General features: G+C 31.8%; 1 protein-coding gene across 1 annotated transcript; it reads left to right on the forward strand.

Annotated features, from left to right (window-relative positions):
* Positions 1 to 6,401: 6,401 nt before the first annotated feature.
* On the forward strand, positions 6,402 to 12,886 carry LOC107824130 (polygalacturonase-2-like). The gene is made up of 9 exons (XM_016650868.2): positions 6,402 to 6,860; positions 7,991 to 8,122; positions 8,938 to 9,105; positions 9,275 to 9,295; positions 9,991 to 10,198; positions 10,998 to 11,079; positions 11,446 to 11,554; positions 11,793 to 11,909; positions 12,479 to 12,886. The coding sequence occupies exons 1-9, from the start codon at positions 6,522 to 6,524 to the stop codon at positions 12,704 to 12,706; spliced, it is 1,404 nt and encodes a 467-aa protein (XP_016506354.2). The 5' UTR covers positions 6,402 to 6,521; the 3' UTR covers positions 12,707 to 12,886.
* The last annotated feature ends 4,752 nt before the right edge of the window (positions 12,887 to 17,638 follow it).

The following is a 17,638-nucleotide window of genomic DNA, read 5'->3' on the forward strand; positions in this document are numbered from 1 at the left end:
TAAAGGCATGCTTTGCTGCTGTTATATATGAAATATGGATTGAGAGGAATAACCGGGTGTATCAACACAAGGCCAAAAGTAGAGAGGCAATACTACATGACCTGAAGACTTATCTGTGTATAAGAGTTAGAGGCAACAAGAAATTATTTGAGTTTATTTGTTCATTATAGGTGTTTTTGACGTCCACTATAGGTATCTGGATGTTTTTAAGGCTTCTAGTTGCATAGGATACAATTGTTTTGAAAGGGGCGTGAACTAGTTTGTTTTGCCCTCGTTTTGTACAGCTGCTCGGTAATTAATAAAATTTCTTTAATTGCCAAAAAAAAAACATATCAAACAAAAATAAAATTATTTCTAAGTTATTTTGACAAAGTTATTCATGGATCAATTTGGGCTAAAAAGTAGCTCAACTTTAAATGGGTTGAGATGAGTTAGGTCAAAATGAGCTAAGTTCAATAAATGGGCAGGTCAATAACCAATGCAACCATGGACGGGTCATTTGGGTTTGGGCTAAATTTGACAACCCTAGTTTGTTATAATTGATTTCTTTTTAGGGATTTTTTCATTCTTATACACTATTTGAAACCTTATTACGAAAAATGTCCATATATTGGTATTTACCCGACCTAAATACATTTTACTTACAAAATATATACAATCCACCTTAAAAGACTCCCAATCCATTATTTGTGCCTTCAATTAAGGGATTTAGTTACACCCTTTTCCTTTTTTCTCTCCTCTCTCCCCTCTTCTCTTTAGATTCTCTCCAGATATATTGACTACTTCCTATTTTTGACACTGGACCTTGTGTTTACAATGGGAAAATGAGCAAACAGTATGAGTATTCACCGGAACTAAATGTCAAGCGCGTGAAAGAGAAGAAACTGACGTAGGAAATACGTCAATTCTCTTACTGCTTCTTAACCCAGGAAATATCTTCTGCCAACTCCTTGTTTTTTTCACTCTAAATAAATGTTACATGAGGTATTATGATCTCTGAATGGTTAAAGCTATTTTTGAATGTTTAAGGTATTTTGGCGATTGTCCTAGCAAAAAATGACCCGACTGAAATCCACCAATATCATACCACTTAAATACAAAATTTATACAATATGTCTTTTGTATATTTTGTATCTCATTTATACATAGTAAAAATAAATTTCATACAACTAATTATATATTATACAACTTATCTCCAATTTTTTACAACTTTCACACATTATTTCTACTCAGTTAAATACAACTACAATAACATACAACTTAGATACAAATTTTATACAATATGTCTTTTGTATATTTTGTATATGATTTATACATAGTAAAAATAAATTTCATACAACTAATTATATATTATACAACTTATCTACAATTTTCGTACATTATTTCTACTCAGTTATATACAACTACAATATAATACCACTTAAATACACTTTTTATACAATGTTGTTCAACTTTCATACAATAGTTAAATGAATAAAAGAAAAATAAATAAACAACAGAATATAATTTTTCTTCAATTTTTCTACACTTTCTGCAATATAATGTATGTCATGTCTTCTTCTTCTTCTTCTTCTTCTTCTTCTTCGAGTTTCAATCTGAAATTCAGTCAAAACCAAGTCTAATCTTCACCAAAACCCCTCAAAATTAAGATATAAACTCCAAATCATATTCTCAATTATTTGCAACAACACCCAATCCAAACAAATAATGATTTTTGAAAACCCAAATTCGAATTCAAAGTTTCAAAGCTTTTTAATGGCTGTCAATGGTGGAATTGTTGCTCTCTTTTCTTTTGCTTTATATTACTGAATTTTGGGATTGAGAGATAGAGATAGACGTAGAGAGAATTCTCAATTCTTTGCAACAACATCCAATCCAAACAAACACTGTCTTTTGAAAACCCAAATTCGAATTCAAAGCTTCAAGCTTTTAAATGGTTGTCAATAGTGGAGGGGTTACAAATTTTCGCTGGTTTTAGAAGAGGAAATAGTGGGTGATTGAAAAGGAAATCGTGGGGTGTGGTTTGATACGTGGGTGAGGGGGTGAGATTTGGAGAGAGAAACTTAGGAGGAGTGAGGATATACGGTAGAGTTAAATTACGAGACTAATTAATACCATTAAAACCCCTAAATTATACATAAATGGTAATTAGGTATATTAAAGATAATTATATTAAAAGTTAAGTATGGAGGGTAATATAGTTTACTATATGACATAGGAACGTAAAAATCCCATCAAAAAATTCTTTTCGAATAAACTGAAAATCTTATCAGAAACGAGAAATTGAGAATTAAAATTTTGTAAGTTGTTACAAACATTAGATGACAATCTAATGGCTTGTTTGTAAGATTGAGCAATATATAAGCAAACATTAGACATGAATCTAACGTTATTCGGAAGGGTAATTTCTTAAGGGTTATATTTATATAATTCTTAAAAATAGAGACAAAATCTAAATGGTGATCTATAAAGGGATATTTTACTTGCATATGGCTTTAAGAGATAAAGAAAGAAATTATGTTTTTTGAGTAGTTTAGAATAAGAATATACTCAAGTGGAATTTCAAGATTTATGTCAAGCTGGGCCAAGCTATTTTAGATAATCCCTAATCCTTATGCGGTAAAAATGTACTGTCGCTAGATATTTACATCAAATCAATGAATATAAGATATACCTAATATATGTACAATTTCAATACTTAGTCATGTTTAAGTAATATGTAATTTTACTTTGATTTGTTAATTCGGAAAATTAATTATTTAGTTATGTGTAAACACTCGATGCAGATAAATATTTACCAAAATAGCTGCCTTTTGGTGAAGGGTGACGACTGATGCAGAGTTCTATTTTTGAAAGTTAAAAACTCATGCACTTTTCTTCTTCATCTCAATATTAGGCAGAGAAATGAATCTGGAGTTTGGTTAATTTAAAGTATACAATTTGATAAACAATTATTTACCACAAAAACCACCGTCAAATGTCACAAAAATTCTGAACCAATAAGACAAAAATGTGATTAATATGAACTAAATCACAGTTACATGCATGGCCATTATTGATTGAAGATAAATGCAAACTACTAATCTTGAACTTTAAGTTAATTAATCTTCTACAAGTTACTAATTAATTACTTTCACTTAACTAACTTACCAAAGTTGAACAAGTTAAGGTTGTTCATTCAAATCCTTTTGTAAGCCCATAACTTCTTGTCTATTTATGAAATGAATATTTTGTCAAAAACAAATCATGTGTCAAGACTAAAGAATTCTTGAGGATATGATCGATGGCACGTTAGGGTTCAGCTGAATCTTTCTTTCGTCAAAAAATTATATTGTATATATAGATAAAAAAATCTTGCTGAATTTCCTGAATACAATAGAGTAATTTCTGGATCGCCTTAATGAAATTTCTGTCGTCGCCACCAGAAACGATATAAGATTAAGGAGATTTAGGAATTTATGTAGGACTAATCAAAGGGTGAATTTCAAGAATAGCTAGATTTACAAGTGTTAATTGAAAAATAACCATAGTTTCAAAAATAATTGAAATTTATAGCCCGTTTGGCCAAGCTTATTTTTGGCCAAAAGGGGTTTTTGTTGGCCAAAAACACTTTTGGCCAAAAATTGAGGTGTTTGGCCAAGCTTCTGAAAGGAAAAAACGTGCTTTTGAGGAGAAGCAGAAGCAGAAAAAAGTAGCTTCTCTTCAAAAGCACTTTTTTTAGAAGCACTTTTGAGAAAAATACACTTAGAGGCAGTTTTTTAAAGCTTGGCCAAACACTAATTGCTGCTCAGAAATGCTTTTCAAACTAATTAGACAAACACAAACTGCTTCTCACCAAAAGTACTTTTGAGAAAAGCACTTTTGAAAAAAAAGCACTTCTCAAAATAAGCTGATTTTTGCAGCCTGACCAAACGGGCTATTAGCCATTTTTCATGTAAAGATAAATCTGAACGAAAACACTGCTCAAAATTCGAAAAATATTCCAGCATAATATACTGGAGTTCCAACATAATATACTGGTCCAGCATAAAATGCTAGAAATTTATATACATGTGCTCCAATCTCCAGTATATGATGCTAGAACTTTTCGTGTGTTGGAGTTCTAGCATAATATGCTGATCATACACAGATACACCAATCTCCAGTATATTATACTGCAACTTTCTGTGTTGCAGCAAAATAATGACTATTTTCAATTATTAGTTCAAAAACTGGCTAGCCCGTGCTATTTTCACCTAATAAAACGTTCCTGTCCACATTATTTGATATGTCGTTCCTAGGTTGATTGTTTTTCATTAATTACACCTAAATTATATAATTACAAACACATGCAAAATATAGTTTCTGATGTCAAATAAACAACAAAACATATCCATGCAAGTAAAGGATAAAATGTTGAATTTTAAATAGAATTTATATGGTAGACCATGAAATAGGTTTACTCCAAAGCCCATAACTAAGGAAATACCACAAACTTTCTTAAAATAAACTATAGCAGCCTTTTTAGAAAACAAGCAATGAGAATTTCCAATTTTGACAAATCAACATTGCTTATGGTTTTCCTTTTTCTTTTTAAAGTAATTATCTTAAGTTATCTTTTCTCTTGTCTCTAAATTAAAAAAAAAGGATTTATTGAAATTAATATATTTCGGACCTATCTTTTATTCTTTAATTTTTTAGATAAAGGTCAAGTTTAAATAATATGCTAATTTTGCTTGACATTTTAATTAGTCTTACTTGGAAATTACAAATTGGAAATCTAATTAATGATTTATTCAACAAGTAACATGTGACCATCTTTTAAATAAATGAAATTTTCCTTCTGGAAATGGTGCTTATTTATTAATTTCGAAAGCGGAGTACATCAAGTAGGCGATACATCTGAATTTTTTGCTATCCTTAAAATGACTTTTATTTCAAAAGCAACATGTGTGTTTTTTCCTTTGGTCAACAAGCAACATGTGTTCACAATAGAACGAGGGGAGGAAGTAATAATAATATGGCACTAGCAATGACTATAACGTTAAGAGGATGATTCGATTAATTCAGATTCATGCAAAGCGAGAGTTCGTAGGAAAATATTTTTTATCAAAAATTAATTTTATTTACTAGACTCGAACCTAAAATGTTTGGTTGAGATTGTTAGGATCGAAAAAGCCGGGAGTCATGCGGAAGCTAGCAAAACAAACCTTAAACGATGATAAATGAGATAACAAACGAGAAATATACGAAAGGAGACATAAACATTTAGCGTGGTTCGGTCAACTAACCTACATCCACGGCGGAGATGAGCAATCCACTATATAAAAAGAGAGTACAAAATATCGAGAGAACAACCTCACGAAGAGGCAAACACAAGTGATACACTAACACTTGTCCCATAAAGTTCCCCCCTAAACACGACTCTCAAATCCCATATTACTACATTGTGGATGCTACTGAATGAGAAGGAAGGATCTTCAATTTATAGAAGTCTGAACCTTTTTCTACAAGAAAAAGGACTAGCCAAATATGAGAGATTTGTAATTTCCTTCTTGTAGAAGGAAAACCCAATTAAGGTAAACATGTTGCCCTTTACTTCAACAAATGGGAAAATCAAATATGGTAAGAAAATTATGGCAAACACCTAACAAAGACAAAAGGATTCCATCCAATGAGTTAAATTTATTTGGGTGATAATATGTGGCGTTCATGACGGATAGCGGACCGATGAAGACGGGTCAAAAGAAAGAATGAAAGACTTCTAGGCTAGTAAGCTTCTGAAGAAGAGACACGCATGACACAGTAGGCGAATTTCACATCGGAATGAGAGAGGAAAGTGAATGTCTTTATAAGACAAATCATAAGTTCACCATATATAGTACACGCGCCTTTAGACTCGACTAATGATGACATATAGCCCAATGGGTAAACCCGTGCGGTCTATTACGCCAAAAGGGAACAATACGTGTTATGGGTTAGGGCTGTGATATATTATTGTCTTAAGAAAGGAAATTTTGGAGCAACGATAAAGTTGTTTCTGTGCGACCTAGAGGTCACGGGTTCCAGCCGTAGAATCAGTCGCTACTGCTTTATTAGAGTTGACTGTCTATATCACACCCCTTCGGATGCGACTCTTCTCCGAACCTTGTGTGAATACAGAATACTTCGTATACCGGATTGCTTAATACTTCTATTTAAATAAAAGATAGTGTTTAACTAAATAATTCATTTTTATAGCACATCTTGTTTCCTAAGGAAGTATGGAGGTAAGAAGTCAGCAAATTGTCCAAGAAATACTTTCGTCTAAACCTCTCTCTCTCACATCAAAAAAACCATACCATAAGTTATCTCCATAATGAAAAGGATCCAACAAATCCCCTAAATTCTATAAATAGACAAACTTCCCCACCTCAGTTTGTCATATCAATTATTTCCGTACCCTCTTCTTTCTCTAACTAATAATTTATCCCCCATACTTTCCTCCATAATTACTCTTTTTGTCCTTTCTTTCACCAAAAAAAAAAAAAAAAAATACCAATATGGCCCATCTAAGGAATCTCTTCATATTATTCACTATTTTTATGATTATTATATCACTTTCATCTTGCAGCAGCAACATTAAATTCTATGATGAAGATACATTAAGAGAAGCTCAAGATCATAACATGAATCTTGAAAGGGAATTTGGTTATGATTTTCAAGCTTATCCTTCTAATTATTTCAACACCATTGATCTTGAAGATAACAACAATTATTATGATCAAATTAGTAGATTTAATAGATTCAAGAATTTGGAGAAAGATGAAGCAGTTGGGGTTACAACAATAAATGTGGAGAGTTTTGGAGCTAAAGGTGATGGAAATACAGATGATACATATGTAAGTTCTTAGAATTCCATAGGAGAAATTTGATCTTTCTTTAATAATCACTCTTTCAAACAGTCATAAGTATATACTTTCTCTGTTTCAATTCATATGGCGGTATTTTATTGAACTCGAAAGATAAAGAAAAAATGATAGATTTTTGAAAATTATAATCTTAAATATGTCATGTTATGATGTTTCGGTGGTGTAAAAGTATGTCACTAAGAGTAAAATAAGAAATTTAAGTATTGTTTTCGGAACATAGATAAATATGAAAAGAGTGACACCTAAAGTATTAAATAAATGGGTCGTGGAGAAATATTTATCTAATGAGTTTAAGTTCTATATGATGAAAGTGTAAAAGAATTTTTAAACTGTCAGATCACCTAATTAAAAGTAATTATCCATAATAAGTGAAACTAGCTATTTATTTAAAAAATAGAGCAAGCAACCTATTACAACAGATAAAAATTATTCATCGATAAAAACAATTTTTTATATTGTTAGCATATATAAGTTGAAGATTTTCTTTTTTGGTAGCGATATTCTTTCCGTAACCATCAAAGGTTGTAGTTGGATAGAATCCTCCACCCTTAATCAAAGGTTTAATATTTGAGCCCTAAGAATGAAAAAATTTTGGTAGGGCGAGCCTTAAGAATGGAAAAATTTTGGTAGGGCCAGTCCTAAGAATGAGCATTTTTCCGTCTAATAGGCCTTATGCGACTATAATCCTGGTAGGGCGAGCCCTAAGAATGAAAAAATCTTGGTAGGGCCAGCCCTAAGAATGAAAAAATCCTGGTAAGGAGCATTTTTCCGTCTATAGACCTTATGCGACTATAATCTTGATAGGGCCAGCCTAAGAATGGAAAAATCCTGGTAGGGCGAGCGACCAAGAATGAAAAAATCCTTGGCAAGGAGTATTTTTCCGTTCAGTAGACCTTATGCGACAAAAAATTCATATTAATTGAGTCCTAAGAATACAGATACCGAACACCGAGTTGGCATCGAAGCTTATTATGGTGCAAATATTTAGATGAAAAAAAGATAGAGATTGGGGTTGCTTCTACGATTTTATTAGAACCATCATTCACTATTCAGTTTTATTTCTTTTCTTTTGTTCATAACGTATTAAATTGATTTTTCAGGCATTTCAAAAAGCATGGAAAGCAGTTTGTTTGTCTTCAACTGCAGTGAACTTTATGGTACCCCAAAACAAGAAATATCTTCTCAAACAAATCCAATTTTCTGGGCCATGCAAATCTTTCATCACAATGCAGGTTAGATTTTTTTTATTTTTTATTTTTTATTATGCAGGTTAGATTGGATTACAAGTATTGGAGTTTTTTTTTTTTTTTTTTTGGTTTTCCACCCGATATTCGGTACCCACGTTGGGGCGCGACTAAATCTAATTCGCGCCGGGAAGTCCCATATTGAGGGGTAAAACACTCCCTAACAAAGGCGATTCCATACCCAGAGACTCAAACCCGAGACCTTTGATTAAGGATGAAAGAGTACTTACTACTCCACCATAACCCTTGTTGGTTACTAGTATTGGAGTTTAAGTTTTATACACTGATAAAATATATTTTTTTTGTACTATCGAATTGTGTTGACTTACAATAATATATAATTCTTCATATATAGGTCCTTGCAAATTATGTTAGCCTGAAAAATTAAGCAATAACCTTTTTTATATAACCGATTAAATTATATTGATAGTGGTAAAAGTTCTTAACATGGTTAATATACATAATTTAAATCCTTCTATATAGGAAAATAAAATAATATGATCTCTAGCTATATGCAGCGACAGATGTTAGCTTATTAGGTGGCTTTAGCCGAACCCAGTATTTGATCGGAAATATAATTATATGCAGAGGCGGATCCAGGATTTAAATATTATGGGTTCAACTTTTAAATTTTTTAGTATTGGACTCATTCATATCTATATTTTTTGCAATTTTAATTTTTTTTCTACTCCGCATCGAAAATTGTGAATTCAACCGAACCCGTTGATAACACAGTGCATCTGCACCTGGTTTTATATTTTACAAAAAATTCCTTCAATATTGTATTTTGAAATATTATGCAGATTTCTGGAACTTTATTAGCATCTGATAAGACTTCAGATTACAACAAAGATAGCAGACATTGGCTTCAATTTGATAGTGTTCAAAACTTGGTTGTTGAAGGAGAAGGAGTTATCAATGGCAATGGGAAAATTTGGTGGCAAAATTCTTGCAAAATTAATAAAAAATTGGTATTTTATTTTGCTTAACATATTTTTCAAATGCTTAAATATCCTTCACTATGAGTTTAATTTTTATACGCACCGTCAGTGTAAGCAATTTTTATATTATCTCAGGCGTAATGTTTTGATAATATAACTAACTTTGTTTTCTTTTTCTTTTTTACTTTACATGTTGCAGCCGTGCAAGCATGCACCCACGGTACGTTCATTTAATTTTTATTTATTTATTTATTTATTTTCCAAAGAACATAACGATTAACGATCGTAGAGTAAATTTTTACCATTCTCTCTTCATATGATTAAAATTCAAGAGAGATTTTGACAATCAAGCACAATAAATAATTGTTTTCAAAAAAAAAAAAAAACAATTTCTGAAAACATTTTTCGCCATACCAAACACACTAATCAAACAGAAGGTTTTGTAGAAAATGTCCAGGTAAAAATTATAGTATATCTGTATATTATAGACCATAGTTTGCTGGTCACGATAAATTAAGTAGGATACAAAATTATAAGTAAATATATAAATAAATAAACGAACAATGAGTATGAAATAAATAAATAATTCATTAACCTAATCTTATAATGTAAACAATTTAGCCACTATGGTCTTAAATATGTGTGTAAACTGTTTATAGTTAATGTATAATTTATATATATCAACTAGGAAAAATAAAAAGTAAATCCGGCCGATTAAAAAAACAAAAGGGCAGCCCGGTGCACTAAACTCCCTTTATGCGTTGGGTTCGGAAAAGGGCCAGACCACAAAGATCTATCGTACTAGCCTTATCCTGCATTTCTGCAAGAGGCTACATTTCTACATAAATCCGGCCGTTTATTTATGTAAATTAAATTGTGAATTTTTTTTGAATAATTTTTTCTTCTGTCTCTCAGGCCCTAACATTCTACAACTGCAACAATTTGAAATTGAGGGACCTTAAAATAGAAGATGCACAACAAATGCATGTCTCATTTGAGAGATGCTCTAGAGTTGAAGTTACAAAACTGTTTGTGAGTGCTCCAGAAAATAGCCCTAACACTGATGGCATTCATATAACAAACACCCAATACATCACAATTTCTGGTTGTACCATTGGCACAGGTATATATCTTTATTTATTACTAGAATGACGGGTATAATGCATTTTTGAAAGATCTGATACGGATACTGCAACATTTTAACAAAGTCTAGTCACTATATATAGACATCATGTAACGGTCCATAATAAACCGGAACTAATAGCCTGAAAAACAAGACAGGTAACATATTATAAAAAATCAAACTAAATTGATGGTATAAAAAGTTTTACATTGTCAGTGGACATAAGTTAAGTCCAAAATGAAAAACACACTAGAGACATAATGGCGAATCCAAGCATGATTAATGAGTCATGAGTTCGATTTCCAAGAGCAACATGCTGCATGAGGCAGGTGTTGAGAGGGGTTTTTGGGTAACACCAATATCCTGCCTATGGCAGAGCCCATGAGGCAGCTGGGGTGGCTCGAGTCAGAGTCATGATCGAGCATAGCGCTTGCTTGGAGGACACCATAAACTATATTTGGTAGCCGAAAAAGTATATAAAATTTGTATATAACATACATAATGTAAATATATACAAAAAAAATAATATATATATATATATATGGTCTATTATTTTAATAGCGACTATACAATGTTATTTTCCTAATATAGTTGTGCCCTTGCTATCATCTATAACTTTTGGCATGATGGTAATCGCTTGATTCTAACAATATATAGAGTCAGACATTTTTAGAATTTACTTTTTAACTCAGAACCCACAACGTCTAAATACAGAATCTTCCACCACACAAACAAATAAAATAAGGTGTTCTTCTTTTTCTTTTATGCGACTAATTTTAGAAATTAATTTGGTGGACAGGTGATGATTGCATCTCAATTGAGAGTGGATCCAGAAATGTTCAAGCCAAAGACATTACTTGTGGACCAGGTCATGGAATAAGGTACTGAAAACAAACTTAGGGGTCGTTTGGTTGGAAAGATGTTATCCCAGGATTAATTATCTCGAGATTAGTTATTCTGGGATTACTTATTCCATCTTTTTATGGGGATAAAAAAAATAACTATAATACCGGAATAATTAATCCCTAGATTAATTATACCGTAATTTTTTCCCAACCAAACATGGAATAAACTCTTCTTAAATTTTGTCCCGGAATTAATTATTCCTTGTCCCTCATACCAAACGAGCCCTTAGAATTTAATAGTACAACCACCAACCCTTTTTTTTTCTTCTTAATTATTCAGATTATTTTGAAAATTTTACAATCTAACTATGTAATTTCCTTTTTCCTTGTTGGTGAGATTAGTATTGGAAGTTTGGGAGATGGAAATTCAGAAGCTCATGTGTCTAATATTTTAGTGAATGGAACTAAGCTCACTGGAACCTCAAATGGACTTAGGATCAAGACTTGGCAGGTAAATTAATTAACCTTTTTTACCAATATATATTTTAAACTTCTTTAAGAAAATACTTTGCTTATCTATGTACATAAGATGGTTAGACATTTTTTTTTTAGTTTCACCACCAATGTCGGTATCTATATTGGAACCGGATTATATTCGAATCCGTGTAAGAAATTTTCATATAGGAGGGTAAAAAATACTCCCTAACAAAGGCGACTCTGGTTTATATATAGTTGATTTATTAATGCAGGGAGGATCCGGAAGTGCAAGCAATATAAAGTTTGAAAATGTGGTGATGAATGGTGTCAAAAACCCCATTATTATAGACCAAAACTATTGTGATCAAGATTCTCCATGCAAAGAACAGGTAAATAAAAGGGATCTTTACAAAAATAGCCAGCTAGATTCACTGTTTACTTTTTCTAGCCGGTATACATAGATTATACACGGAATATACACATTTATACACATATTATACATAATTTACACATATATTCTACAATTGTCGGCTATTTTTAGTTTAAGCGGTTGAGTAAACGGCTATTTAGGTTAATTCTTCTAAATAAAATGGGATTTAACTTATATAAATTAACCATTCAAATTTGTTTGCACTATCATAGTATTTTAATACTTACGCCAATATATAGAAGTTAAACTGGAAAAAAAAATCAACTAATATATACTGACATTATAAAAAAATTTTACACTATCAATATAATTTGCTACGTCCTTTTGATTTTCCAATATCTAAGTATACCAAAACCTATTTCTACCCTCAACTTTATAAAAATTCAAAAGTTCCCCACAAGAACCTGTAAATGATCAAAATCATCCGAATCTGAATATATAGTTTACAACAAAATACTATTAGGTTGGAAATAAAGTTAATTTGATAGTATTAACTATTGATTATCACTCATTGATTATTCTTTACAGGATTCAGCAGTTCAAGTAAAAAATGTGATTTATCAAAACATCAAAGGCACAAGCGCGACGAATGAAGCTATAAATTTTGACTGCAGCAAAAATTTTCCATGTCAAAGAATTATGTTGCAGAATATAAACTTGGTTGGGGAAGATGATGAAACTTCAAAAGCTGTTTGCAACCATGTCAATTTTGTCAATATTTCAGCTGTCTCTCCAAAATGTCCTCAAATGAATTAATTTTCAATGTTTCTTTTGTGTAATTAAGTCCATAGGGTATTGGTTATTAGTAGGTGTAAATGTTATAATAGAATAAAAAAGGATAGAAAACACTAAGTGTTAGAATACAACAAGAGATGACTTGTGTTCAAATGATATTCTTTGGTACATATGAAATAAAAATAAATTGGTTGTATGATATGATATTCTTTTTATATTTCTCATGAACAAATGTTGTTGTAATTACTCGAGTTGGAGAACTATATTTAAAGAGATATTTGTTTTTCAATTTTGAAAATGAAAACAATAATGTCTTCTACTGCATGCGAGGTGTATACTGCGAGTGATCCACGTCTAAACAATATAATATCGGAGCTCAATATTTATTAAACTAAGATTAGTGATGGGTCATGTGAAATTAAAATAAACAAATGTTATGTGAAAGCTAATAAAGTAAGTTTTGAAGATTGATAAATTAACAATATATATATAAGACACAAAAAATTTATCGTGATTTAATTAATTGATTTGCATCATTAGTGGAGATGTAATTTGATAAATCTCTAGTGCAGGTAATTAGTATTTACCCGAATTTTTTGTCTCTCTCAAATTTACCTAGCAAAAATCTTCATTACTATAATCAAGTGAAGTTCGAAGTGAAGCTGTCTTAACTTTAGTTGGGATAACATGTTAGAAAATAAAATCTTAAGTTTAACACAACTCCAAAGTTAATGCATGAGATGGAATTCTTCCAAAACCAAGTAACAATGAGAATGTGGTTTATATATATATCTAATTAAATAAGAGATATTTTATAAAATTATGCTATTAATATTATTAGAAGCCCTATTATTTAAAGCACTAACATTTAATAAGAGGATTTGCTCTTGTTTACTAATAATATTTATTAATTATGCATTCTAGCGTGTAAAATATATTTCGGTCACCTTGCTCTGATACCATATTAAAAAATAGATTAGTCATAACTCAATCTCAAAAGTTATCTTATGAGATATATATCTCTCAAAATCAAATAATAAAACTATAATCTAATTACTAGACAAAATTAACATTTAGTGAGAGAATGTACCATTTTTGTATTAGTAATATTCATTTATTAATTATGCTTTCTAGAGTGTAAAGTACATTACTTTGCTCTGATACACCATTAAAGAATATGATCGCAACTCAGCCTCAAATGTTAACTTATGATATAAACATTTCCAAAGACTATCCAATGCAATTATAGCCTAAATATTAGATCAAATTCATATTTAATAAGAGAAATCTATATTCTTTACTAGTAATCTTCATTTGTATTATAACATTAAACCCACTTCGAACTCTGGAACCGAAATGTTGTCTTTTTGGACTCAAAATACTTAAATAGGTGGAAAAAACTTAGTGATCAAAATATGCAAAATGCGGTTATGAACATACACTTTCAGCTTTCCTCCCATTAAATGCTTGGGTCCCACTAAATGGGTCCCACTCCCAACCCCATTAAATGCTTGCGTCACATTAAAGTGATTTTGGTTTTACTAGAAAACGCAAATATCGATGCACACTCCCTTGCCCCTAACCCTAATCCCTACAACATAATAATCTGATATCTATCTGGGGGCTCGTGATAAGCACAACTTTTACTCCTTTTTTTTGATAGAAGAATTGAACATGTTAATTCTTCCATTTCTTTTTCTTTTTAATTAACTTAGGTGACATAGAAGAGTGTATAGAGTAAATTAGACTAAAGAGCCGTTTGGCCATAAAAAAATTAGGTTTTTTTGAAAATTTTTCAATTTTTTTCGAAATCAATGTTTGTCCATAAAATTTACAATTTTCGCTTGAAGATGGATCTTGAATTTTTCGATAATTGAAAAACTCCAAAAGTTTTTTTTTTTCAAAATTTTTATTCAAATTACTCAAAAATTCAAAAAAAACCCAAAATTATATTCATGTCCAAACCCAATTCTAATTTTTAAATTACATTTTCACTTTTAAAAAATCATTTTTTTCGAAATTTTACCTTTCTTATGTCCAAACGCCCACTTAACGTAATCAACTTGTGAATAGTATGCTCCTCGAAAGAAATCACCATCATTTAAAAGATCCTCTGGTTTAGTGAAAAAGAGGGAAGTGAATACTCCCTTTTTATTCCTTCCGTCCCTTTAAATGGGACACAAGCATATAATGGGAGGAAAGCTAAAAGTGTAGAAAACACAATTTGAAATCACGTTTTATATAAACGTGGTTCATAACCGCGTTTTGCACATTTTGGTTACTAAGTTTTTTCCCCACCTATTTAAGTATTTTGAGTCCCAAAAGACAATATTTTGGTTCCGGACTCACTTCGAATTACTAACTAGCTACCAGCACTGAACCTAAAGTTGAAGAGTGGAAACAAACCACTTTTTGCCTTCCTCAGACCTTGCATATATAGAGTTAGATAAACGAGCCTAAAGTTGAAGAGTAAAACAAATAAATTATCTTGTAACAAAGAATTTGTCTTCTCTTTTTCTCCCCTAATTAATTTATCATCCATCACATTAAAGTTGCTACTGATGTTAGTGATGCTCTGGATCTTCATAAGGCCCTAACAACCAATGTTGATGCCTTGGTTGCCGTGGAACAAGACCAATCTAACTATATCTTGACATTATGGACATGGAGAAGCATGCAGATGAGATTTTCAACTCATTCATAAGCCAAATCACTTTTGCGCTCCTATTTCTTTTTAGAGAATGGTTAATTTTTCAAAAGCATCATGCTCAAATGTTCAGTTATTAAAGTATTCACCTGGCTGGTCATTGGTGCTGTCATTTTGGAATTTGGCGTTGCCTTTTGGTAATGCCGATCAAACTCAACAGAATGAAGTCTTGCAAAAGTAATTTGGACATTAGGAAAAGAGCTATAACAGTAAGGGCAAAATCGACTTGGAGTCAAAGGCAACCCGAAAAGTGGCAAGAGAAAATGGACATGTTACTGTGTGCGAGGACTTAGACCTGATATTGTCCGCTGATAAAGTGATAACTCGATCCGAAAAGTTTGTTGATTCAGAGTATGATAGAACTCAAAAAATGCTACTGGCAACTAGCTTTGGCTACGTTTGTGTGCTTGACAGTTTATTGATCTTTTATTTACTATCTTTCATATTACACTTATTGCGATGCTAAGAAAAGTGTATTATGCCTATGATATCAGAGAGGTGGATAGAAAGTAGGTAAAATTATAGGGATTAGAAGGGAAAAAAAGGATACATTTAATAAAAGGATTTGCTTTTGTTTACTAGTAATATTTATTAATTATGCATTCTAGAGTGCAAAATATATTTCAGTCATCTCGCTCTAATACCATATTAAAAAATAGGTCATAGTAGTAACTCAATCTCAAAAGTTAGCTTATGAGGTAAATATCTCTCAAAATTGTGAAATGAGACTATAATTTAATTATTAGAGCAAATTCACATTTAATGAGAGAATGCACCCTTTCTGTATTAGTAATATTCATTTACTAATTTTGTTTTTTAGAGTGCAATGTACATTTCACTCACTTTGCTCTGACACAATATTACAAAAATATCATGATCATAACTCAGCTTCAAAAGTTAACTTATGATATATGCATTTCTAAAGACTATATAATTATAATCTAAATATTAGATCAAATTCACATTTAATAATAGAAACTTATATCCTTTACAAGTAATCCTCTTTTATATTGTGACCTTGAACCCATTTCGAACTACTCACGAGTTACCAATACTGAACCTAAAGTTGAAGAGTGAAAACAAATCACGTTTTATCTTCCTCAGACCTTGCATATGTGGAGTTAGCTAAACGAGCCTAGAGTTGAAGAGTGAAACAAACAAACCATCTTGTAACAAAGAATTTGTTTCTCTTTTTCTCCCCCAATAAATTTATCATCCACCACATTAAAGATGTTGTCGGTGCTGGTGATGCTCCGTGTGACGACTCGGCCGGTCGTCTTAAGAATTAACGCCCCGATCCCCTATTAATTACTTTCCTCGAGTTTATTTCTATTATTTTGATTTGCCGGGATGTTTGATTTTGAGTTTCAGAGAGTTTTGGGACACTTAGTCCCTAAATGAGAGCTTAAGTATTGGAAAGTTGACCGTCGTCGGAACAGTATGAAGACGGTCTCAGAATGGAAATCTGATGGTTTTGTTAGCTCCGTTGGGTAATTTCGGGCTTAGGGGCGTGATCGGATTGTGTTTTAGAGGTCCATAGCTAATTTAGGTTTGAAATGCCGAAAGTCAAATTTTTGAAGTTTCCAGTCCGATAGTGAGATTTTGATCTAGAGGTCAGAATGGAATTCTGAAAGTTGGAGTAGCTTCGTAGTGTTGAATGTGATATGCTTGCAAAATTTCAGGTCATTCGGACGAGATTTGATAGACTTTTTGATCAAAAGCATAATTTAAGAGTTCTTGGAGTTCTTAGGCTTAAATCCTATGCTAAATTGGTGATTTGATATTGTTGTGAGCACTCTGAAGTTTTGAACAAGTTTGAATGATGTCATAGGATGTTTTGGTACATTTGGTTTGAAGTCCCGGGGACTCGGGTGAGTTCCGAGATGTTTTAGGCCTAAAATTATAGTTGTTGCAGGTCTGAAGTTTTGAACAAGTTTGAATGATGTCATAGGATGTGTTGGTACATTTGGTTTGAAGTCCCGGGGACTCGGGTGAGTTCCGAGATGTTTTAGGCCTAAAATTATAGTTGTTGCAGGTCTAGAGGAGTTGCAGACCTCTAAACCCACCAGTGCGGTTTGCACAGGATTTTGTGCTGTCGCGGTGGAGGCTTTGCAATAGCACAAAATCCAGTGCAGATAAAGTTGTAGCCCTTCGTGTCTAGTTTCCAGAAAGGTAAAGAAATCACAATTTGGATATCTGTAGAGAAAGTTATGGCCAAAATATTAAAGTCTATCACTGCAGTCAAA

Source organism: Nicotiana tabacum, chromosome 16 (assembly GCF_000715075.1).
Source record: "Nicotiana tabacum cultivar K326 chromosome 16, ASM71507v2, whole genome shotgun sequence".
NCBI lineage: Eukaryota > Viridiplantae > Streptophyta > Magnoliopsida > Solanales > Solanaceae > Nicotiana > Nicotiana tabacum.

What these genes read in the sequence shown, in the direction of transcription:
- LOC107824130 (XM_016650868.2), top strand. Translation starts at nt 6,522, where the DNA reads ATGGCCCATCTAAGGAATCTCTTCATATTATTCACTATTTTTATGATT. An exon ending in CGTGCAAGCATGCACCCACG is followed by an intron (nt 9,296 to 9,990) that starts GTACGTTCATTT and finishes TCTGTCTCTCAG; the next exon opens with GCCCTAACATTCTACAACTG. An exon ending in TTAGGATCAAGACTTGGCAG is followed by an intron (nt 11,555 to 11,792) that starts GTAAATTAATTA and finishes TTATTAATGCAG; the next exon opens with GGAGGATCCGGAAGTGCAAG.